This window comes from Monodon monoceros, unplaced genomic scaffold (genome assembly GCF_005190385.1).
Source record: "Monodon monoceros isolate NGI ecotype Baffin Bay Population unplaced genomic scaffold, NGI_Narwhal_1 Super_Scaffold_7, whole genome shotgun sequence".
Lineage (NCBI taxonomy): Eukaryota > Metazoa > Chordata > Mammalia > Artiodactyla > Monodontidae > Monodon > Monodon monoceros.
The window spans coordinates 11636589-11660645 of record NW_021703784.1 but is presented as its reverse complement, the minus strand read 5'-3'; the positions used below and the strand labels follow the sequence as shown (position 1 = coordinate 11660645).

At 47.5% G+C, this 24057-nt stretch overlaps 1 protein-coding gene across 1 annotated transcript in view; it reads left to right on the top strand.

Annotated features, from left to right (window-relative positions):
- GRIK4 (glutamate ionotropic receptor kainate type subunit 4) overlaps nt 1-24057 on the top strand; it is a 308388-nt gene that overhangs the window by 252990 nt on the left and 31341 nt on the right. The window contains exon 12 of the mRNA XM_029208211.1: nt 11397-11510. Within this exon, the coding sequence (XP_029064044.1) occupies nt 11397-11510 (114 nt within the window). The remainder of the gene's footprint in view (nt 1-11396; nt 11511-24057) is intronic.

The window sequence follows — 24057 nt, the reverse complement described above, 5'->3', positions numbered from 1 at the left end:
TGTTCCAGGCTCTGGAGACACATGTGGACCCAGCAAACAACAGCTTCCTGCCTCCTGGAGCTTGCTTTAAAGATAATAAACAAGTAGATGAATAAATGAACAAGAAAATTTTTGATTATGATTATTGCTGTGAAGGAAGAAACCCAGGAAATTACACAGAGAGTGTCAGGGAGAGGGTGTCTTTGGATGGACACTCTGGGAAGGCCACTCTGAGATCCGAACAGAGTGTGCAGAAGCCAGCCTCGCCAAGGCCAGGGCAGAGTGGAGCAGGGAGAGGAAAGAGTAAATGCCAGGATTCCAAGGCGCAAATGAACTGGTCATATTTGAGAAGCAGGGCGTGGCCCTATCACACAATGCCTGGTGGGTTGTAGTAAGGAATCACGGTCAGTAAACTGGGGGGTCTCTCTGGGTTCCTTTCCCGGGGTCCATGCACACCCAGGCGTCTGAGGAGAGCATCAAGAGAGAACATAAGCTTAGAAGGGAAAAATTTACATCTATGTTTTTTCTAAATTCAAACTGAAATGTAAAATTTCCTTCGATTACAAATGTGGGCAACAAATCATAGTGGTATTAGCCATGCCTGTGACTTTGTTGCCAAAGGTACCATTCGAATGTTGCTATGAGAGCTACCTCTGGCTCTCGTGGTCAGTGTATCACAACTATGTAATTCTGTATTGTGTAATACAGTCACCTGATACAGCAAATATAATAAACATTTTAATTTTTTTTTTTTTTTTTTGCGGTACGCGGGCCTCTCACTGCTGCGGCCTCTCCCGTTGCGGAGCACAGGCTCCGGACGCGCAGGCTCAGCGGCCATGGCTCACGGGCCCAGCCGCTCCACGGCACGTGGGATCTTCCCGGACTGGAGCACGAACCCGCGTCCCCTGCATCGGCAGGCAGACTCTCAACCACTGCGCCACCAGGGAAGCCCTAAAATATTTTTAAAGAAGGGGTTAACAGACCTCACCAGACCGCTAACAGGGTCCATGGCATAAAAAAGAGTAAAAAGGCAATACAGAGAATGGCATGATCTGCTTTAGCTTTCAAACACCCCACTGGCTACAGTTGGAAGAGGGGATTGTAAGGGGTGAGACTACCCCTGAGCTCCATCTACACAGGTTACCGGATTTAATCCTCACAACAATCACGAGAAATAGGCATGCTTTTGCCCATTTTAGAGGTAAGGAAACCGAAGCCCAGATTTCAGGTAATTTGCTCAGCTGAGAATTGCAGAGCTGGGATTCAGACATACATCTCTCTGACCCCGAAGGGCAAGAGGGCCTATGGCCAGAGATGGGAGCATGTGATAAGAGGTCAAAGGTCAGCAATATCTAGTTGGCCTCCTGACCCAGCTTGGACCCCTGTGCTGCACAACTTCACCCGTGAATGAATTGCCAACCCTTCTTTCCTCAAGCCTGGTTCTTTCCTCAAATCTGCCCACATAGGCCAATTACGCAGCCCTGAGCTGAACTAACTAAATATTTCATGGGGAATTTAATTTAACTCTAAAGAAATTCATCCAGCCCTGAGAGTATGCTGTCAGCTCGAGAAATAGCACTGGGGAGCCCTTGGGCCTGCAAATGATTTTGCTGCTTCCCCAGGAATGTTGATGCTCCTCTGGGCCTGACTCCGAGCACTGTAGGCTCAGTCCAGGGAACACGAGTAAATCCCACAGACTTGGGCTCAGATGGATCTGAAAAGGCTTGATCAAGGCCTCCCTCTGAATAGCAAGCAGGCTGGTTTGATTGTGTGTGTGTGTGTATGTGTGTGTGTGACAGGTGACTAACTGGTCCTACTCCTTGTTCCCATATCCTGGCCTGAAAGAAGGGAGGAAGGGTGGGGTTGACCCCCAGCCTCCCCAGTGAACAGGGCACCAGACATTTTGCAGGTGCCATGGGACCCTACAAGTTTCTCCTCGGCCCCCCAGCACACGGCAGGTGGAGTGGGAAGGCCGCCTTCCTCTTGCGTCAGGAGAGCAGCTGTGCACGTTGCTGAGGCCTGTTATTAGGGAGTCTGAGGGTTCCTGCCAGTGCCAGGGGAGCCAGGAGTGAGAGCGAGCTCCCCGGCGCCTTCAGATCCCTTTGCAGCTCAACATGGAGACCCCGGTGAATCACGGCAGGTTCCCTGGGCATCTCACGAGGTGAGGGCAGGGGAGGGCGGGAGGAAGGCGCCCAGCAAGTGAATGGATCAAAGACAGGAAGTGAGCAGATAATCTAATTTGAAATGGGCTGAGCTGCAGATGTTAACCTGCTCCACTGAGCAGCACAAAAGCCGGGGCCTGTCCTCAGCGTCCCCGTTCTTTCCGGCGGGTAATTAACCAGCCCCCATCTCCAGCACCAATGACTGCTGCCTTAATGGCGGGATGTGAGGCCCTTCCCCTTCTGCTTGGGCTCCCTGTGTAGCCCGAGGAGTTGCAGGGAACTGAGCCTGGGGAGGGGGCAAGGGGAGAAGGGAGCCCTCTAGTGGGGACTTAGGGCTTCAAGTCTTCCTTAGGCTGGAGGATGAGGAATTGTATCTCACAGTGTCCAGGCCATGACTTGAGTCCGGTTATAATGACCCAGCTTCCTGACAAAATCCCTCCTACATACAGGCACATGTCCGAAATCAGCCTGATTCTGCTGTCAGCAAGGAGGGGCTGGAGGATAGGCCATGTTCGGGGTGTTGTCCCCCTGTACCCTGTACTGTTGGCTGCACTGGTTGTTAATTAGAGATTTACTGTGTGTCCACTTTGGGAACGGCACTGTGAACAGTGCAGTCACAAGAAAGCAGACCTGAGAATCTGTACGTCTGAAGATAGCTGTCTCCGTATCCTAGCTGTGTGTACTTGAGCAAATTAATAACCTCTCTGGGCCTCAGTTTCTTCGTCTGTAAAATGGAGCTAAATGGCAACTTTGAAATACTATATAAGTTAAGTTTTTTGAAGACATGGTCCCTGCTTCTTATAATCTAATGGGGAGCTAAGTTATGTGCATGAATGTCCACAGTGACAATAATAATAATAGTAAGAGCTAACATTTATTGAGAATTATTCTGCACCAGGCAGAGACTTTGCATGGTTGCTCATTTAATTCCTATAGAGGCTGCATGAGGGTGGGAACTGTTGTTGTGCCCACTTTATGGATGAAGAAACTGAGACACAGAGAAGGTAAGTCCTTTCCCAACGTCACACAGCTAATAAGTGCAGAGTTGGAGTATGAGCCCAGGCCCCCTGTTCTAATACAAGGCAATTTATGGCAAATGCCACCTGAATGGTATAAGCCGTGTCTTAGCTCCTTTATTGATTGTGAGAAGGGAAGGCTTATTCCTGGGAAGATGATAGAGAAGGTTTTACAGAGGAGGTAAACTTTGAATGGACCTTGAAGAGTAGAGTTACTGTTGGACATTCCAGGTAGAAGGAGTGGCATCATTTGAGTTCCACCTGTAGGAAAGTACAAGGTGTGTTTGAAAGTTGGCTGAACCAGACTCCCAGGGTGGGGGGGGGGCTTCCGGAGGAGTGCCGGAAAATGAGACTGAACTCAGAGAGATGGGCGGGCCATGAGGACCTGACTCCCAGGCTGGGCTTTAAAGGAGTGTGGATCATAGATACTTGTTTAAGAGGGAGGACAGGTAGGGGTGGAGATCAAGATGTTGGATGTGGAGCTCACCTCCTCCCACAGACACATCAAGAGGGAGGACAGGTATAGATGTCATGGCATAAAAGTGAATTTTGTTAGAAAAAGAATATTAATAACCACCATTTATTGTGCACCTACAATATGCCAGGCACTATGCTTTGTGCATTATATGTATTATCTCATTTATCCTCATAACAACCCTCAGTTGGTAATTATAATCCCCATTTTACAGATGAGAAAAGTGAGCTTGGAGAGGATGTGAAACCTACTCATGGTCACACAGTACCTGGAGGGCTGGGATTTGAGCCCAGTTTGGTCTGGTGGCAGAGAAGCAGGACAATGTAGTCACAAGACAGAGCAGGTGGAGGGAGGGAGAGCTATGTCCTTGATGTTGGGCTCATTCAGGAGCGCCAGGCAGGGGCTGGAGAGAGTGACCACCTAGGAGATTCAGCAAGATAAGAGCTGGATAGCACCCCGTAGGCATTGTAGCATGGAGGTCACTGCTGACCGGCTGGAGTGACATTGGTGAAGTAATGCCATAGACACCAGATTGCCCTTAGTGTAGTGGTATAAATGGCAAGGAAGGGAGGATAAAAAGGAGGATGGTACTTTCTCGTCTCTCTTCCATCTTTTGAATTCACTAGAGCCAATTGTATTTGTTGCAGGTTCAAGATGCAGCTTCTGAAGCCAAATGGCCCAGGTTTGAATCCTGGCTCTGCCACTTACTTGCTGTGCAAGCTTGGGCAAGTTCCTTAACCTCTCTGTGCCTCTGTTTTCTGATCTGTAAAATGAGGGTAATAATAGTAACCTACCTCATAAGGGTATTGTGAGCACTGAATGAAGTAACACATGTAAATTGCTTAGTTCGTAAATTCACACACAGGAAGGGCTATAGGCGTTAGACGTGTTAAGATTACAAGTCTCATCCTGCTTAAAATACTTCAGGGCCTTTCAATTGCTCTTCAAGGCATTGCATCTTCTGCCTGCCTCTCCAGCCTCATCTTACAGCACACTCCCCAGCCCTGTGTACTCCAGACACTCTGGCCTTCTTCTAGCCCCTGGAATGCACCAAGCTCCCTCCTGCCTCAGGGCCTTTGCACGTGCTGACCCCCCCCACTGGGAGTGCTCACCCCAGGCCTTCTCACTGGTAATTCCTGTTCAGGTAACTGAGTCTCATCTTGAGAAAGCTCCCATGAAGACTCTGCCAACCCCTGTTCTACCTGCTCATGGGGCCACAAATGACTCCTTTATAACATTTATTACAGCTGTAGTTTTACAGATCTTTTCTTCAACAATCTGACAACTGCCTCTCGCACCGGGCTGCAAGCTCTTGGCCATCAGGGGCCATGCCTGTGTTTGCCCACCCCGTGTATCCCAGAACCTTGCACACTGCCGGGAGCAGGGCAGGCGGTCAATAGAGAGTGTTGAGGGGATGCTGAGTGTTAAAGAGGAAGGGATTGCTGGGGAGGGGGCAGTGGCTTCTGCCTGCCCTGAGACTCCACACTCAAGGGCAGAGCCCAGGACACAGCGTTTACTGTGGGCCGGATGAGCTCCGTGGCCCCATGTCACCCTCAGCCCGCAGATCCTCCACCAGAGTCTAATGTGAGTTGTCCCTCCCTGGGAAGCCAGGTTTGGTGGACTTGGGGGTCTTTCCTTTCTGGGTATTTATGGATAATGTCCTCGCCTCTCTCACTGCCTCAGGCCTGGCCTTGCTTGGAATTCTGTAAGCCTTTTCAATGTACAGGGGATCTCCAGAGACAATTACCTTGGAATGAAGGCTTCCAGCAATGCTCAGTACAGCCTTATTCTGTGTAGCGTTTTCTCATTCCAACTGTAGCCTCCCAAAGCTTTCCAGCATTAAGTAACACAATTACAGAGTTAAATAAATACCAGCAAAGAATGTGAGGCACTATGGGGCCTGAGCAGCAGGTGAAACAAGATCTGTGCAGATGTGGCCGGCAAAAGAGTAGAAAGCTGTTGGTGTAGAGGACGGCTGCCTCCCCAGGGGGCAGGACCCTGGGCGACTGGGAGGCAGGAGGGCCATGTAAAAAAGCCAGAGAAAAAATATCTGGAAGCTGATCAGAGATAGCATGGTGGATCCAAGAATTCAAAGGGAGCTGGGGACGTCATTTAATCTGCCGTCCCCAGAGGAGAATCATATAACGAGGAAGAGGCTGTGGAGAATGACCCAATTTGGTTTCCAAGCTGTATGGCAGTTTTTCCTTGAGTTTTCTAAGTGATGGGACAGTACCAGGCCTAAGAGGGTCCTTACGTGGATCTTCAGTGATGGGCAGTCACACCAGGGAAACACAGTGTGTCAGTACAGCTGTGTGGATGTCTCAGGTCACCTAGGAAAGGCTACCAGGGGCCAAATGTCCAGAGGCCTCTGCCTACATGGAGGTAGAACAGGCCTGACTGCTCCCCAGCCATGCCTACAACTCATCATGCGTTAAAATATTGTCTCCAGGGACTTCCCTGGTGGTCCAGTGGGTAATACTCTGCCCTCCCAGTGCAGGGGGACCGGGATCGAGCCCTGGTCGGGGAACTAGGTCCTGTACGCATGCCGCAACTCAGACCCGGCGCAGCCAAATATTGTTTTAAAAAAGATATCGTCTCCAGAGGTCCCTGTTGAGATTCTCAGCATCGTCAAGTTCATCACCGTCATCATCAATCTTAACAGCAAACATTTATCAGGTACTCACGTTGAACCAGGCCCCATGCCCAGCATTTACAAGCATCATCTCATTCACTTTCTTAGTAATTCTGGGAAATGGGTACTATTATTATCCCCACTTTACAGATGAGCAAACTGAGGCTCAGAGAGGTTACATGACTTTTTCCCAAGGTCACACAACAAGTAAGTAAGTAACAGAGTCCAGACAGGTCTGTCCCATGCTGAAGTCTAAGCCTCACCCTCTCTACTGCCTTCATAGTCCCAGATAGGTGTGGCCGGACTCTACAGTGTGCAGAGTTTATAGGGCTCTTCCATACACATCATCTCTTCCTGACTCTCACATACTGATAGGCAGGCATTGCCCCATTGTATAGCCTGGTAAACTGAGTCCCAGAGAGAGTAAGTGAGTTGCTATGGGCATTTGGTCAGCAAAAGGCAGAGCCAGGTCTTCTGACCTGCCCCATCCTCTCATTAACTGGGCCCCATGTAAGGGAGGGGCTCTGGGAGGATGGGGCAGGGCTGAAGCTATGGAAGTCTGCCCAGGGTGCTGGAGCACTGCTGAGGGGAAGGGAGAGAATTGGGCCCAACAGGGGGCAGCAGGTGTCTAAAAGAGGAGGAAGGGGGGACAGAGGAAAGCTTTGTTCCTTCAGGTCTTTCAGGATCTGGCACTTCGGGCAGAGGCCTCCCTGGTGGCATCTCGGGGAAGCACAGGGTGGGAGCAGCAGGCTGAGACAGGCGCAGACCTGAGCCCTGCTGTGAATTCACTGTCTTCCTCCCAGCCAGGCCCCACGTCCAGGAGAAGAGCAGCGGCCACCCCAAGCCTTCAGGTTCTGATGGCGAGGGTAGCAGTCGCATGACCCCTATTTAAACCCAGGAGGCGAAGAGTAGTATGTTTTGGAAGTCACCTCCAGGCTGCCTGCAGCCTGCCCTCCCCTCGGAAATGCCACTAACATCCAGGAGATAAAAGAGGGGATCTCTCAGAGGCAGAACACAAAGCTCTTCAAAGAACACTTTCGATCAAAAATGGGAAGAGGAGAGAGGTCTTTCTCTCAGAGAGAATGTATTTATAAACCTGTGTGTGTGCGCGCGCGCGCACGCGCACGCGCACACACACACACACACACACACACACACGCGCGCACACCAGCAACCAGGAGCATCATGATGCTAATAGAACTCTTTGCATGTTCCCTTTTCCCAGTCTTCCTTCTCTGGCTCCAGGTGTCCTACCCCCTTCTGCATTCCCAGCCCCCGGGGTTACACTTCCAGATCTGCTCTATCCAGATGGTGTTGTATCTTCCGGACCTTTCTGGCCTTCCCTGCCTTGGGTGCTACTCTTTGCTGACTAGTCTGATAAACAGTTTCCTCCTCCACCTGTCTGAGGCATTCAATTCTGGAGACCGCTATCATCTTCTAGAGCAAATAGGGGCCAGTTAAACGAAGCTCCTTCCCTCCGAGCCCTGCAAAATGAAAGCCTGGGATTTTAGGGCCGGAAAAGAGCTTGGAGAGCATCTGACTGAACTCTCATTTCAGAGTGGAGGAAACTAAGGCCTGGAGAGCGGAATAACTTGCCCAAGGTCACTGTGAGTTTGTGGCCCAGCTGTGATGAGAGCCAGGTCTTCTGATGCCCTGTCTGTGGCTCTTTCAACTGGAGAGCGCAGCCCTCCCCAACGAGTGACCAGAGATGCAGAAGGGCTGGGGTGAACTGTCATGGCGCCCACTCTTCCCTTGGCCTGTCACGCCCACAGTTGCTAGCATTTTTTGCAGCCACACCGCTTTGATCATTAGTTTGATTTTGTGGCACATGATCTCCGCATCTAAGTCTGCTTTATAGCACAATGTCTTTTTAACTAAGGTGAAAGAAAAGGCATGCACGCCTTTTGGAATAACCTGCTCCCACCAGGTTGTTGCTGGTACCCCAGGGTGCGTTGAAGCCAAGGTACCTGATTACTGTTCTATACTGAGTCGATGAAAAATAAAAAACAACCAGTACATAACCTCCGCGGTTTCTCCTAGCTTCTCATCCCTCCTTCCCTGCCTCCCCTGCCCCCAGCTTACTCTTGAGCGGGGGACAAAGGAGAGAGAAATGGGCTGCGGGGCAAGGAGGCAGCAGTTTCCACAGGAGACAGTTTTCCTGTTTGGCCCAGTTTGGGGAGCTGTCCGTTTGTGAATCGACAGAAGCGCCCTGTCCGAGCCTGGGGCAGACTCTCTCCCAGGGTGTGTGGTCCTGCTCCTATCCAGGAAAGCGCCCTCCCGGGACGCTGTCCATTTCCATCTTTCTCTCCATATGGAATTGTTTCACCATAATGTCATCGCTGGCCAACTTTTATAAACTTGTGAAATGATTTCCAAATTGCAATCCAAAGTTTGCCCTTTTGGGAAGAAGGCTGTGGTGGGGGGTTTCAGGGGAAGAAATTTGAGGATAGAGTTGTTGATTTTGGTTACTTGGTTTGGATAGATCTATTTTTTTTTTTTTAATAACCAGAGAAAGGACAGGATGCTGTGGTTACCTCTTGCCCGTCTTATCAGTTTGCATTTTTCTACCCTTTTCTTCAGTTCATTCACTCCAGCCCATTTAACTCTTGTCTCCTCCTCCCAAGGTCCTTGCGGGGCTTGGCTGCACACAGGGGACCAGCACTGCACCTGCTGCGCCTTTGTGGTTGATTTCCGTTGCTTTACACGTGTGCTCGCGAGAGGACCTCAGGTTGGGGCCACCATCGTTGAGGGAGGGGCTGAGGTTCTGAAAGGCCCAAACAACTCTCTGAAGGGTCCCCCAGATGAAGGCACTAACAATCTTCTAATCAAACTTCACTCTCTCCTCCAGGGTTGATTCACTTGATAGCAGTCATCAACACTCTCTCAGAGAAATACAGAATGAACCCAATGAGTCATTCACATTTTTCATTTTTTATTAAAAATCTCTTACATCTGCACTCTAGTCTCTTTTAAGCCTGGCCTCACTTTATAAGGCCCTAAGTTGTTAACCGATGCCGGATCGTGTGACTGTTTTAGCATGAATTGGGGTGGAGGATTGGGGCTGAGATGAGAAGAAACTGATCTTTGCCAATGGATGTATTCTTCTTGTTCACAACTTATAAATCCCCTGTGCGTAAAATGAGGGTGGCATGTCTCTCTCCTTACTTCCTTTGCAATGATTTAGGAAGAATCGTGCACGTGTGTGTATGTGCCTGTGTGCGTGTGTGTGTGTGTGTGTGTGTGTGTGTGTGTGTGTGTGTGTACTTATTCAGAACTGATTGGCCTGTTTGTAGGTTGTTGGATACCTCACTTTCCCTCATTTCTTTCTCCATCTTTTGTATCAACTGATCCACCAGAATTAGGAGTTAAGGAAGCTGAAATGTAAACCTCAGTGGAGACCAGTCTGAGATACATGCCTAGGTTATAAAACATCGTTCTTAAATATCAGTATAAGTCAGAATCACCTGGGCAACTGGTCACAAATGCAGATTCCCAGGCCCCACGACCAGAGTCTGATCCAGGGGGTCTGGGATGAGACTCAGGAATTCACATTTTAATAAGCCCTTTATTCTTTAATATTCTTATTCTTTAATAAGAATAAGGTGATTCTGATGCTGGTGGTCCTAGACCACATTCTGAGAATCACTTGCAGAGAATTGCTGGGAAGGATTCTGGCACTGTCTCAACCCCACATCCTTGGTTTACAGATGAGATTAAGGAAGCCAAGAGACGTGAAATGACTAGCCTACGCTAGTTAGCTAGTTAGGACAGAGTATGGCCAGAACTGAACGCCAGCTCTGGGCCTTTCCCGCCGCTCCATGTATAGGGGAGCACGCCAATAGGTAGTAAGCTTGCTTTGCAACAGAGTGGATTGAAATTAAACACAAGGAAGAACTTCCGGACAGAGAGGTGTACTAAGGAAGCTGACAGCCTCTCCTTTCCCAGGAGACCTTAATTCAGGCCAGACTTCCATCAGGTGTGGGCACTTGAGGTACACGGCAGGGGCAAAGAGAAAAGAAGGAAACACCTGGTGATTTTGCATGAAAGGGACCAGAGACCTTTCGTTGAGTTCTGCTGTGGCACCTGGATTTTTTTTTTTTTTTTTTTTTTTTGCGGTACGCAGGCCTCTCACTGCTGTGGCCTCTCCCGTTGTGGAGCACAGGCTCCGGACGCACAGGCTCAGAGGCCACGGCTCACGGGCCCAGCCGCTCCGCAGCATGTGGGATCTTCCCGGACCGGGGCACGAACCCGTGTCCCCTGCGTCGGCAGGCGGACTCCTAACCACTGCGCCACCAGGGAAGCCCCTGACCTCAATGCGTTCTTTTATTTTTTTGCGGTACGCGGGCCTCTCACTGCTGTGGCCTCTCCCGTCGCGGAGCACAGGCTCCGGACGCACAGGCTCAGAGGCCACGGCTCACGGGCCCAGCCGCTCCGCGGCATGTGGGATCTTCCCGGACCGGGGCACGAACCCGTGTCCCCTGCGTCGGCAGGAGGACTCTCAACCACTGCGCCACCAGGGAAGCCCTGTGGCACCTGGATTTTAACCTTGACTGAAACATAAGGCCAGTGGTCCAGGAAGCCTGAGGTGAGGTCCTACCGCTGACAAGGACAAGGTTTGTGATGTTGGGCCTCTTGCTCAATTTCTTGGCCTTTATTTCCTGGGGTTGCATTAGATTGCCTCCAATTTCCAGGGGGCCATCATTTTTATCTTTCATTGTAACTCCCTCACCAAAGTGCACACAGCAGAGGGACTCAGTGAAGTTTCGTTGTTCAACAAGTTAATCAGCTGAATAAAAAACTACTCAATATTGAGTATCCAGAAGCTGTATCTGCCAGTTCTCCCTCGCCTAGGGCATTTTGAGTCTGTCTGAACAGTCAGTAGTGATCCCCCCTTTTAATACTAATTTATATATTTAAAGGGGCCTAACCTCAAATGAACATGAGTTACAGCTTCAATATCCATGTCTTTTCATGAGTGATCGTTCAGACCTCTGGCTACTTAGGGTCAGTCCCCAAGCAGAGAAGCCAGACCAGAGAAACATCTCCCCATTAGTGACGGCCTCTGATCACAAGTCCCTGTGCCCCCATCTCCTGTGGCCACCCCTCTGATGATCTCTGTCTGTTCCTTTCAGAAAGCAGATCTGGCCGTGGCGGGCCTCACCATTACTGCTGAACGGGAGAAGGTGATTGATTTCTCAAAGCCATTCATGACTCTGGGAATTAGCATTCTTTACCGAGTTCATATGGTAAGAGATTTATTTTATAAGCATTTATGGCCTTAAAGTTATTTGCATGCAAACACTGAGTTATATGATAATAATGAATGACTCACAGAAATATTTAGATTTCAAGACTTAAATGCAAATGTGCTGGGCTATTTTTTCCCCCATCAGCTGCAAGGACTTGAAAACAGGAGGAATGGAAGAGTCACACTTGAGGGCTTTCCGGTAAAAACTGCTTCCGCCGCACTGAATAGGGAAGGCCGAGAATGATCATTCAACCCTTGGTTCATAGTGTGTTGGTCATCGGCCTCATGAGTCACTCTGCTTCCTCCTAGGGGGTGGGTCCCCAGCCCAGATAAGTCACCCCGGACTTCTCAAGGCCTTCAGCAACTTTCAGGCCCACCTCTGTTCACTTTGCGCATTGCATCTGGTGAGGCAATGCAGACTCCCTCTCTTGGTTATCTGTACTGGGGAATAAAGAGCGAATAATGTAATGTCACTTATACCTGGCCTGTCCCCTCTTCTGCATTCCTTACAAAAAGAGACTTCTCTGGTTAGGTGGCTAAAGTCAGTATAAAAATGAGTTTGAGAAAGCTCCCCCATGGGCACCAGAGGATGGACGTGATGTCAAAGTTACTGGCTGGTGGGAGGAGAGTATACCCTCATCCAAACTGGCTCTAAGTGCACAGCTACTACATGGATTTCCCCAATGGTCCAGTCACTTTAGGCGTCCAAGGTCATGCCAACATGGTGTATTCCAGCACCTGGCACCACAAGGCTGCCCAACAGGGAGGGACCCAAGAGCTCACCTCACATGCCTGCTGAGGAAGTGACCCTCCAGCTTCTGATCTCAGCCTTGGAGAAAGGGGATTATCTGTATGTGCAGCCTCAGCCTGCCAGCTGCCACGGCATCAGGAGCTGTGGCCCGTTTCTGCAGGAGGAAGGTCTTCTTGTAGAGCCCACTCAGGCAGCTCCGAAGAGCCCGGTTCTGGGCTGGACCTCAGCGTCCATCGTGACCCCTGCCCGACTTGGAAAAAGAGGCCAAATCATCTGGAAGAAGAGACAGCCTCAAAATCCCAAGCTCTCCAGGCTAACACAGAAAGAAATGGGAGGTTTTGGTCACAGTCAGTGCTGTGACGGGTGTGTCTGTCTTGTGAGTGAAGGGGGATTTTGATCCCTCCTCCTCTCCTTTCCATAACTCCCATTCACTGAGCGCCTCTTATGTGCCAGATACTCTTCAGGCCCCTGTGATGTGGGCTGTTGTTATGGATTGAATTGTGTCCCCTCCAAAGCTGTATTGAAGTGTTAACCCCCCCCCAGCCCTTTGAATGTGACCTTACTTGGAAACAGCGTCCTTGCAGATAGAATCAAGTTAAGATGAGGTCATACTGGAATGGGGCAGGGCTAATCCAATGACTGATGTCGTTATAAAAAATGGGAAATTTGGCCATAGGCCTACAGGGGAGAAGACCTTGTGAATTTGGAGGCAGACTGGAGTGACGCATCTACAAGCCAAGAGACGCCACAGTTTGCCAGCTGCCACCAGAAGCTCGAAGAAGACGAAGAAGACCCTCCTGTAAAGCCTTCAGAGACAGCATGGTCCTTGACACCTTGAATTGGAACTTCTAGGCTCCAGAGCTGTGAGACAATACATTTCCGTTGTGTTAAGCCCCCCAGTCGGTGTTACCTTATTATGGAAGCCCTAGTGAATGAATACAGTCAACTTGTTCTTATTTTAGAAATGAGGAAACAGTGGCCATCAGTTCTAAAAATGTGGCCAAGCCCATGCACCACTTAATGTAAGAGCAGAGTTCAAACCCAGGATGGTGTGGTGAGAGCCTGTGCTCTCTCTGTGACACCAGGCTGCCACCTGCCTTGTGTGACCTGTGCATAACTTGTAAGTGAGGCTCTCTGTGCTCCTGTTCTCAGTTGGTCCTCAGGGCTGTTCTTTGAGGAAAGAAGGAAAATGTTATATTTCCCATCTTACACATGAGGAGACCAAGGTCAACTTCTGGAGCTGGGCCTGGAATCCAGGTCTCCTGACTCTTGGGACAACGTTCTTGTCATCATTACATCTATTGGTACCCCCGAGGCAGCTTTCCAGCCAGTGCTGTTTCTTGAGCCTGCCCCACTGTGCCCCCCCCACCCAACTGAGCCTTGAAGAGGATCCAAAAGAAATGGAGACACACAGCCTTTCTGCTGTGGCCAGACCACATGACAAGGCTCTGGCCTTGATTTCTTGATTAAGGCCAAGGGCACTAGAGCTCCACTCGTGACCCGATGGGCAAAGAGGAACCACATGGGTGAAGACACGTCACCCCAAGTGTTTCCACTGCCTGGGAACATCTGTTGCTAGGCTACCGTCACCACCCAGGACACGATTGTCCTGAATATTAACTCTGGCCAGAACCAAACTCCAATTCTCCGATCCTCTGGACAATCTTAATTGGATCATTGGCCAGATGTTTCCTACCACGTGCAAACCTATAACTGTATGAGCTCCCCTGCGTTAGTTCTGGGATGTGAAGTTTTATGTGCCAGCTCAGCAAGGCTCTAATGCCCAGATGTTTGGTCAACCCCTAGTCTAGATGATACTGTGAGGGTATTTTGTAGATGCAATTAGCATCTACAGTCAGCTGATGTTAAGGAAAGGAGATGACCCTTGATAATATGGGTGGTCCTCATCCAATCAGTTAAAAGGCCTTGAGAACAAAAATGGGTTTCCCAAAACAAAAGGGATTCTGTATCAAGACTATCACATAGAAATCTTGTCTGAGTTTCCTGCCCTACAGATTTGGGACCTACCAGCTCCTACAATCACATGAGCCAATTCCTTGAACTAACTCTCTTTACACACACACACACACACACACACACACACACGCATGCACGCACACAGACCCCCTCCTGGTTCTCTCTGTCTCTCTGGAGAACCTAACCCACACAGCTCCCCTCTCTGGTCAGCATTCCTCCCCTCTCCCCACCTCCTTACTGAGACACTAGTGTACCACACAGCTGCTCAGATCTGATTTCTAACAGGGGGCCAAGCTGAGTAAAAATTGGGTGCTGGCGTGAACAGCTTACACTAAGCAGAACTGACAATTTATGCATTTATTCAACAAATATTTATTGAGTGCATTCTGAGTATGAGGGAGAATGCTTAGAAAGTACCAAAGGGTGAGCTGGGGAGAGAACGATCCTGAATCAATTAAGTCAGGGGAGATCCAATGAGAACAAGTCTGAGATGAACTTCACAGAATCTGAAAAAAAAGAGGCATCAGCAGGAACAGCTAATACCGAAGGGTAGCCCGGCAGAGTTCACCATGAGCGCCAAAATCTAAAACTACACAGAGAAGCTCTCTCTGATACAATAGTGTTAAGCTGATGAAATTGAATGCTGGGTGTTTATTATTTTGTGAATTTTTTCTGATTGATAGTTCTCTGTGAGCAAAAATATGGTTCATTTAATTTCATTTATAATCTATAATGACCTAGAATCTCTTAGCTCTATGTCTGAGGTCACCTGAGTCAGGAGTGATTGTTACTGAAAAGTGAGCGTCTGGTGATAATCAAACCTGTGTGCAAAAGTAAGAATAATTAACACAAAGTATAAATGACTAGTTAGAAATTCTTCAAAACCTTCCAAGATAACAAGTGGTGGCAGGTATGTCTCTGAAGCCTGAAGATAACCAGAAATAATTTGTGAATTTCCAGCAATCTCAGATTACCTAGGTTCTTTCATGAATGTGGATCACCACAAGTTGATTATGGGATATTTCCCTTCCTCCCAACCTTGGGGCATAATCTGTTTTTGCCCAGGCATCTCCAGGGCCAAAATCAGAAGAATGTTTTGCTCTTTTGACCTCTACTCCCTGCCACTCAGAGGCTAAGGATCCTGGCTTTGGCATTTGTTACTGTAGATCCCTCTCGCTTATTAAAACTCTCTCTGTTCCTAGCATCCAAGTCACCATTTTCTCCCGCTGTTCCTCCTGCCTCTCTGATTATTGCCTCTTCCACCATTTCTGTTGCTTCCTCTCTCTCTCTCTCTCTCTCTCTCTCTCTCTCTCTCTCTCTCTCTCCCTCTGTTTGCCTCTTAAATGTCCGTGGCCCTTTTCTATTCTCACTCTCCCAATTCTCTGCCTAGATAATCTCACCCTTTCCCAAATCTATAAATCTAACCCTGACTGCTCCCCTAAATTCTAGAAGCATATTTTAAACACATTACTAAGGCATCCCCACCTGGATATCTCAGAGGCACCTCAAAAACAGTGACACGAGCTTCATTCGGTATATTCCTCCCTCCCCTCCTCTGCCCCATCTCAGGTAACGCCATCTCTATCCAGCCACCTGAGCTGTCCATCGCTTCTCTTTCCTCACATGGTCAGTTGGTCCGCTCACGTCCTAAATAGTCCTCAGATATACTCTCTGTCTCCGCTTAATCTGCCTTGGTTCAGGCTCTCCTCATCTCTAACCTCAACTGTTGCCATTCCAGTGGCCTGTATCCTCCTTGAGGGCAGGTGCTTCTTATCCATTACTGTATCCCCATCAAAGGGCCACTGTTATTGTAAGCATTCACCAGGAAGCAGTAGAGTGAAAATCATGGACTCTGGAGCCAGACTGCCTGGTTTATTCCCAGATCTGACGCTCATTGGTTGCAGGGCACCTGTGTCTCAGCTTATTCATCTGTAAAAATGGGTTGCCATGCACACTTAATGAGGATACATATGTAATGCACTTATAACAGCGCCTGACATGTGCACAATAAAGTGTTAGTTATTACACTTTTTACTGAAGTATAGTCGGTTTATAATGTTTCAGGTGTACAGCGAAGTGATTCAATTATATATGTAATTGAGTATAGTTGAGATGTTGAATATAGTTCCTTGTGCTATACAGTAGGTCCTTGTTATTTATCTATTTTTATATAGTAGTGTGTATCTATTAATCCCAAATTCCCAATTTATCCCTTCCCCCAGCTATTACATTTCATAAATGTATGTGAACTTCTCCCCACTACCATCTATCCTCAATCCATCCTGCAGCCTGAGAGTTGTTTTATTTTATTTATTTATTTATATTTTTTTCACAAATGTAATCATATCAGCTTCCGACTTAAAATCATTCACTGGCTGCACATCACTTACGAGAAAAAGTCCAACCTTCTTAGCGTGGAGAATAAAAGCCGATCTCTCCTGTTCCACTTCCATCTCTTTGCTGCAGGCACCTTCATCCTGTACTGCTCACTTCTTTTCCCATCATGTCAGCCTCTTCCTGTCTTCTTATCTAGATTCATGCTCATCTTCTTGTCCCTCAACTGTCTAACGAGGTCTTCCCTAGCCTTTAATACCCAGCTCAAATGGCACTTGTCAAATGTGACTCCCCTAGATGGAGCTGATTGCTTCTTTCTCTGAGCTGCTGCCCTCTGCCTGTACCTCTATAACATTTATATGCTGCATTATATTACTCTTTGTTTATCTCTCTCTCCCTGAGTAGATCGTAGTGGGAGATACACTGGGGAGAAGGTACCCTTTTGCCAGACCATACATTTTTTAAAACTGAAGTATAGTTGATTTACAACGTTGTGTTAGCTTCTGGTATACAGCAAAGTGATTCCGTTATGCATATGTACCTATATATTCTTTTTCATATTCTTTTCCATTATGGTTTATTACAGGATACTGAATATATTCCCTGTGCTATACAATAGGACTTTGTTGTTGATCGATTCTATATATAATAGTTTGCATCTGCTAATCCCAAACTCCCGATCCAACCCTCCCCCGCCCCCCCCTCCCCTTGGCAACCAGAAGTCTGTTCTCTATGTCTGTGAGTCTGTTTCTGTTTTGTCGATAAGTCCATTTGTGTCACATTTTAGATTCCACATGTAAGTGGTATTGTATGGTATTAGACCATAAATTTTTAGGATATGATTTTTGGTCTGGAAAATGTCTCATCCCAAACATGTGATGTTTACTTGATAAGTACAGAGGGAAGAAAGGAAGGGGGCGGGAGGGAGGGACCTGTGATTCTGCAGGCAGGGAACACCATTTCCCTTGGTGGCTCACGGTCGAGCAGCACTGACCCCAGGAGCCTGGCTTCTGCCAGGAGGCCCAGTATTCCAGGCAGTAGGATGAGTGACCCAAATAGATTTCTTTTTACTTTCTGGCCTTTACCCTATTGGCCTTGAGAACAAAAAGTGGGGGGAGACAGAGGTTGGGGCAGCTCAGACCCATCCTGTGCTCAGGCCTGGTCGTGGCGGCCACCTGAACCCATTGCTCCCTCCCTCCCTGATGCCGGCACATACCACAGACAGCATAGCACCGACCTGAGAAGGCATGGGAACCCCCGGCTGGGGCCAGATGAGCTTCCAGGCCATACATGGAGGATTCAGCCTTTAGAATCTGGGGTGTCCCCTGGTACTGCAAAGATAGGAGTCAAACGACTGGACATCTGAAGTTCAAGACTCTCTTGATTTCTTTGGCATATTAGCTCATTTCTTCTTATTGAGAAGTTCAGTATTTAGCATAGCAGTGTAACCCCAAGGGCATTTTGCAGTTCAGGGTTTTATCGAATTGATGCATTTTGCAGTCCAGAGTTCTATAGAATTGATGCATACTGTAAGCTCCCAAATATCTGTGAATGGAAGAGAAAAGATCATGGAAAAACAAAACCATTCCCATTTGATGTTAGAGTATATCATGTAGTTTTCTCTCTGTCTTTTTTTCTGCGGCAGCAATTTCCCTAATGCTGTTTTGCTCAGATTAATATTAAAGTAAGTTTGTGTGCCTCAAGCACGCACTGACTGCTGAAGCAAAGGTTCATCGGAGCGTGCCAGAAACCAACCTGGGATTTGACATTGGCACATATAGCCCCCAAATGGATAATCAAGTTTAAACAATTCAGTGTCAATATATTCAAGGAGGTTGGGTGTATGTCCACTATATTTGTATGTTGACTAACACCTCTTTATTCATGAAGCACTTTCACATAGTCTCTGGTTTAGTACAGCCATCCCCCGAGGCAGGCAGTAGGATTCCCATTTTGCACAGAAGGATTCTGAGGCCAGTCGTGGCGAGTGGTGCAGTGGAAAGAGGAAAGAGAGTGCAATGGTGGGATGGCATGGAACCCAGGTTTTCGATCTCCAAGTCCATACATTTCCAATTATCTATCTTTATGGTACAGTAGGTATATTTCTCTGTGTCAAGGTCATGTGTTAGGTGATCTTTCAAGATCCCTTCTAATCAGAGGATACTATCTATGATCCCATATAGTGCCCTAAGCCAGCCAGAACATCTAAGGCTCCCTTGAAAATGTGAGTTTACTATTTTCCCCTCCGACATCCTGCTCCACCTTTGAATAGCAAATGTGAAAGTTTCACACTCTGTTCTTTTTCTCTTCTTAACTCTTGGCTAGAGTCTTATCTCTAAACAAAAGTAAAAAAAAGAAAAAAAAACAGAAAGAAAAGAAAAAAACAAAGCAGACAGTGATTAAAAAGTGAGCAAGAAATAAATGTCAACATTAAATCAATGCCTGGCATTTTTGCTGGATGTATCAGTTGTTTTTCAAGAAGGTCTGTTTCATCTCAGAAAGACTGTCTAGGAAAATGGAGAACAAAGCTAAGTAAACCAGTGAATCATTTCTAATACTGCTTAATACTCGGTTATAAGAAAACAGAAAATGAATAAAGTTCTGTTCCTTAAAGCTAAGTAACATGATAGCCCATAAAATGGAAATATGGTTCCCTGAATGTATAATCATGTTAATATTCGTTATTTATTGAGTTCTCCTCTCTCAAGAAGTTCAAGGATTTTATCAACATTACTTTAGTAGTTCTCACATCGCCCCCTTCACGTTGATTGTGGTGTCCCACTTTCTGGAAGAAGAAAACAGCACCAGAGAAGCTGAGTGGCTCACCTAGAATCACTCAGAAAGGCAAGGTCAGGGTCAGGTTTAGAACTTAGGTCTTCTCCTGCCAGATTTCCAATCAGCAAAGTGAAAATAGATATGCCAGCATCTGGGTTATATAGGCAACAAACCCATCTGGGTGTTTTAAGTGAAGAGGAATTAATTACTTACTTCTTTTTTACTCTTGGAGTCGGATGTGAGAAGTGCGTGCTAAACCAAAGTATCATCAAGAAAATCCACTGCAGACACACTGAGGGAGGTTATCCGTGGGCTCCTGGCACTTTCTTTAGCCCTAAAGAGTATTTTATTGGCCATTGATGACAAGTAGGAGTGGAAAGAAACCTCTCTATGAATGGCCATTTAGTTCTAAAGACTGGCAAAACTACATGGGCGACAGGATGCGCCTTTGTCATTGGCTGTGCTGGAGAAGGAGCGGATTCAGGGAAGGAAGAGAGTTGCTATCACTGGTTTGTGTGTAGGAAATGGGGATGAGGGTGCACAGCCCTTACATAGACACAGGAGAACCTGCTGCACATGTGAGCCACTCTGTCTTGACTTTTTGGGGAAGGCTGAGGTGGAACTGAGTTCCAAAGATTGCAATCACCAGCTTCTAAGGGCCAGCCTTCCAGAAGAGAGCCTCGTATTACCCTAATCGCTTCCCTGGAGAGCCCTGGGGGAACCCTCATGATTTATGTATTATTACCCATGGAAACTCTAGGAGCTATGGAAAGCAACTGTGGCCAGACGGCATTCTCCCTCCAAGCATCTTTAGCATGTGCTCCTATAGGACAGAAAATAGTATTTCTTGTCCACTGAGGGAGAATCAATATAAAAGGAAGTTCCCTCTTTTGTCATATACCATCTCCCTGCACCCCCTTCACTCGTGGCTACCATTAGACAGAGGGGGAGCAAACACTTCTATAGCACTTACTGTGTGTTAAAACAACCCATGAGGTAGGTTTTATTACTACCCCCATGTTACAAAAGAGGAAATGGAGACCCAGAGAGGTGAAGTAACTTGCACAGGGACACATAATTGTACGTGGCACAGCCAGGATTCAATCCTGGGCAGGCTGACTCCAGAGTCTGTGTTTTAATTCACTACCTGCCCTGCATTACCTGGCTCTGGTGTCCTTATGCATTTGGCTCCAGACTCTGGGAAAGCAATTACTTCCTTACTATAATGTCATTTCTTCTAGTACATAGAGAAGGAAGTATCAGTGAGCTCACAGATTTTCTTTATGGATAAGAGGAATTTTCAACAGGCAAGGGGAGATTAGTACCACTTCATAGCTCCATGGACAGCTCCACTGCTAACATTCAAAGGGCCTCACCATGCAGGGATTGTGATCATTTGGTGATCAGCCCAGTCTCTTTCACCATCAGATGGCATCAATGATGCTGGCTCTGATGTGGTCAGTCTGAAGCATCATTGTCTCTGAGGTGGACAGTACAAAAGTCAAGGAACCAGTTTTCATTTTGGTGCCATCTAATTTTCCACCCCATCTGCAGGACTTGATCTGTCATAGACATTTGGGGCATAGACTATATATAACCAGTTATCTACCTTCAAAGTGGTTGTATTCGCCAGAAGGAACCAGCCCAACCTGTAGTCAACAGAGACATGTATAAATCAATACAAGTGCCTATAAATGCAACAGAGTCATCATAAATGATGATGGGTATAAATAAATGATGTTTAGAGTACTTTAAGGGGGTGAGATTGAGTAGGTTGGGATTCTGTTGGTATTGGGGAGAAGGCATGGGATTAATTAAGGAGTTTATTGGAGCAAATTGCAAAGATAAAAAGGAGAGGGAGACGTGGTACAGCTGCCATTTGAAAGAAGGAGAGCATGGCATCCCTATGGCACAGCTTGACGAATGAGCACCAGAGAAATTGAAGCCATCACCAGTGATTTGAGCAAGGCGCTTAATCTCCATGGGTCGCAGTTCTTCCATCTGTCAATATGGAGAACTGGGTACTGAAATCAAGAGAACATAGTGAAGCATTTTGAGTTCTTCAGAAGAAACGCATCACCGTCATACATCCTTCGGGTTAAGGAAAATCTATTACTATGAAGAAATGCCTGTGGCATGTGACACCTGATTTGCCCCAAGCACCAGTACTCAGATGTCTTTGGGGAAGGAAGCAATCAAAGGCATCTGCATAGAAAAAAAAAAAAAAAGGTAGGCGGTCAGAGCCTTCAAGTAACATACCTCTCTTTGGCATCAGAAAAACAGCTTAGGCTCAGCCCAAGCCTAGGCTGTGCGAGCTCAGACCCAAATCTCAGATGACTGCCCATTCCTTGCTCTTCTGGTTGGCGTCAGTCAATCACAAGTGGAATCAGATGTTGCCTTGCCAACGTGACTGATATGTTTCCAGTGGAGCTCTGTTTATGTCTTGATCCTTGTTTGTGTGATGTTCTATGTTTTATAACTTGAGTCTCCAGGAATTTTTCCCATGGCTGTGCATCATTTCTTATCACCCATAACCAAATATGGCAGCTTTAAATAGTGCTGTCATTTTCCTCAATTTCACTTGTTGTGATATAATCAGGTATAGATTTCTGACATTGAGCATCTAATGGGGTTTCAGATTCAGAAAGCTACAATGAAAGATTTTTTTCTCTTGGATATCTCTCAACTGGGAGACACAGAGTGAAATAGTCATGAGCGACAGGCATAGAATTCATGTCCGTTTGCCCAGAGAAGCTCTGGGGGATAGAAGGACCCCAGGAGTGGCCCATGCGCAGAAGGTGTATGTGCATCACGAGGGCCTTCTTCCCCCTTCTGGACTCACTTTGTGTCTTCTTTTGTCTGCCATTGGCTCTCAGGATGAAGACAAAGACATGGTTAGCCCGTGATGGACACAAGAATGACTAACTCTGCTGCTCTTGAGTCCTTCTTCCTGTTAGAGAATTTACATAGTGATAGGACCAGACATACTTAAAGGGCCCACTCCCCATTTCTCTCCTGTTCGCTTGCTTACTGGGCTTTGTCCCTCGAGTTGTTTTATTTTCCCAGTCAGTCACCTGAGCGTTCTGGGAAGCTCAAGCATGAATGCACATGAGGCAGAGTGCTTGCAATTGGTATCAAAGGGCAGTTCCCTGGTCTCAGCCTTATTGGGAGAGAAAACCAGTTTCAGACAGACCACCCAAGGGGTCACTGTCACACTGATGAAGGGCCCAAGAACAGGTGCCCCATTGGCAGAGGATAAGCTTTGACTTCTTCACTCTGTACCCTCCGGACTGTGTCCCCAAATGGGAGTGTAAAAACTGTACTCCCAAGTGCTTTGGGAATTTGCCTACTGGCTTTCTGGGAAGGGATGGAAAGCCCACCAGAAGAAAAGTCGAAAATCACCCACGACTGGAGCTGTTCGAATACAAGGGGACCATGCAGCCTTGTCTCCCCCACTCCTTAGATGCTGCACTGGGGGAGCTATTGTTACCTAGAGTTTCTCAGCATGGGCTCCATGGTCTGGCCGTCCTTGGATAACGAAAGCCCAGAAAGCTGGTTGAGATCAGTACTGGCGTAGGCAGCTGCCCTTTGTGTTTCTGGGGACCCCAGTGTAAAAGTGACATATACCTTGTTAGTGACAGTAGGCTGTGCTGTGACTCATATACACTTGAGCTTGAAAGTTTACATGTTTGTAGAACCCCTGAGCTTAATACTGATTTTCTGCCCTATCCATGGACTTCCTAGATTCCTGGAATCATAAAATCATATCATTTTCAATTTAGAGTGGTCTTTAGGGAGCATCTAGTCCAGTGGTTTCATAGTAAATGGAAGAAGTAAGCCTGATGCAAGACCAAGGCAGCCATGGGGAGCTGCAGAGAGGGACCCTGTCTTGACTGGGCAGCCGCCACTCAGCTCCAGCCGGTTGAGAATTAGGCCCAGTGTTGCCAGATCGCCCATTTTTTAAGCCAGAAATCTGGATTTTTATGTGAAATCTCCCAATCATTTAATGTTGGCAATTAATCAAAATGGGTAAGCACTGCAGGTAAACAAACAAGTTGTCTGTGGGCTGCAGGTCACCAGGGTGTCACCTTTGATCTAGTCCAGCTCCAACGGAGGCTGAAGGGGGGTGTGCACTTGCCGGAGACCACACAGCTGAAGACTGGGACCAGGTTCTGGAACTCCTTCCTTCTCATTCTATCTCACTTTCCTACAGAAAATGCCCTGGAGCTTGGTCCTCAGCTCTCTGTTCCTGGCTCCATCCTTTGGCTCCCATGACTCTAGTCAAGCATGTCCCTGTGCTGGGGACAAACATTTTTCCCACAGCATCATGGTACAAGCCCTGGGCTTTGTGTCAGGAAGCGTGCATTTGAGTCCCAGCTCTTCCACTGATTAGCCCTATAACCTTGGACGCATCTCTCGAGTGCCCTGGGCTTTGATTTCTTCCCTAATACAATGAAAATAAGAATCTGGGCCTCACAGCACCGGTTTGAGAAGGTCTCACTGTGCGTGAGATCACACTGCAAACAAATAAACCAAGGATGCCTGTCATATTAGCATCCTCACGAGAAAGAGGTGAGTGTCTGAGTGGGGGGCTAGCGTTCCATCCACCACCGCAGACATCAACGGTTCAAAAGTGCTTCAGAGCCCAAACACACTGCCCCTGGAGGATGTGGGGACAGCACATAAGGGGCACTGAGGGCTGTTCTGC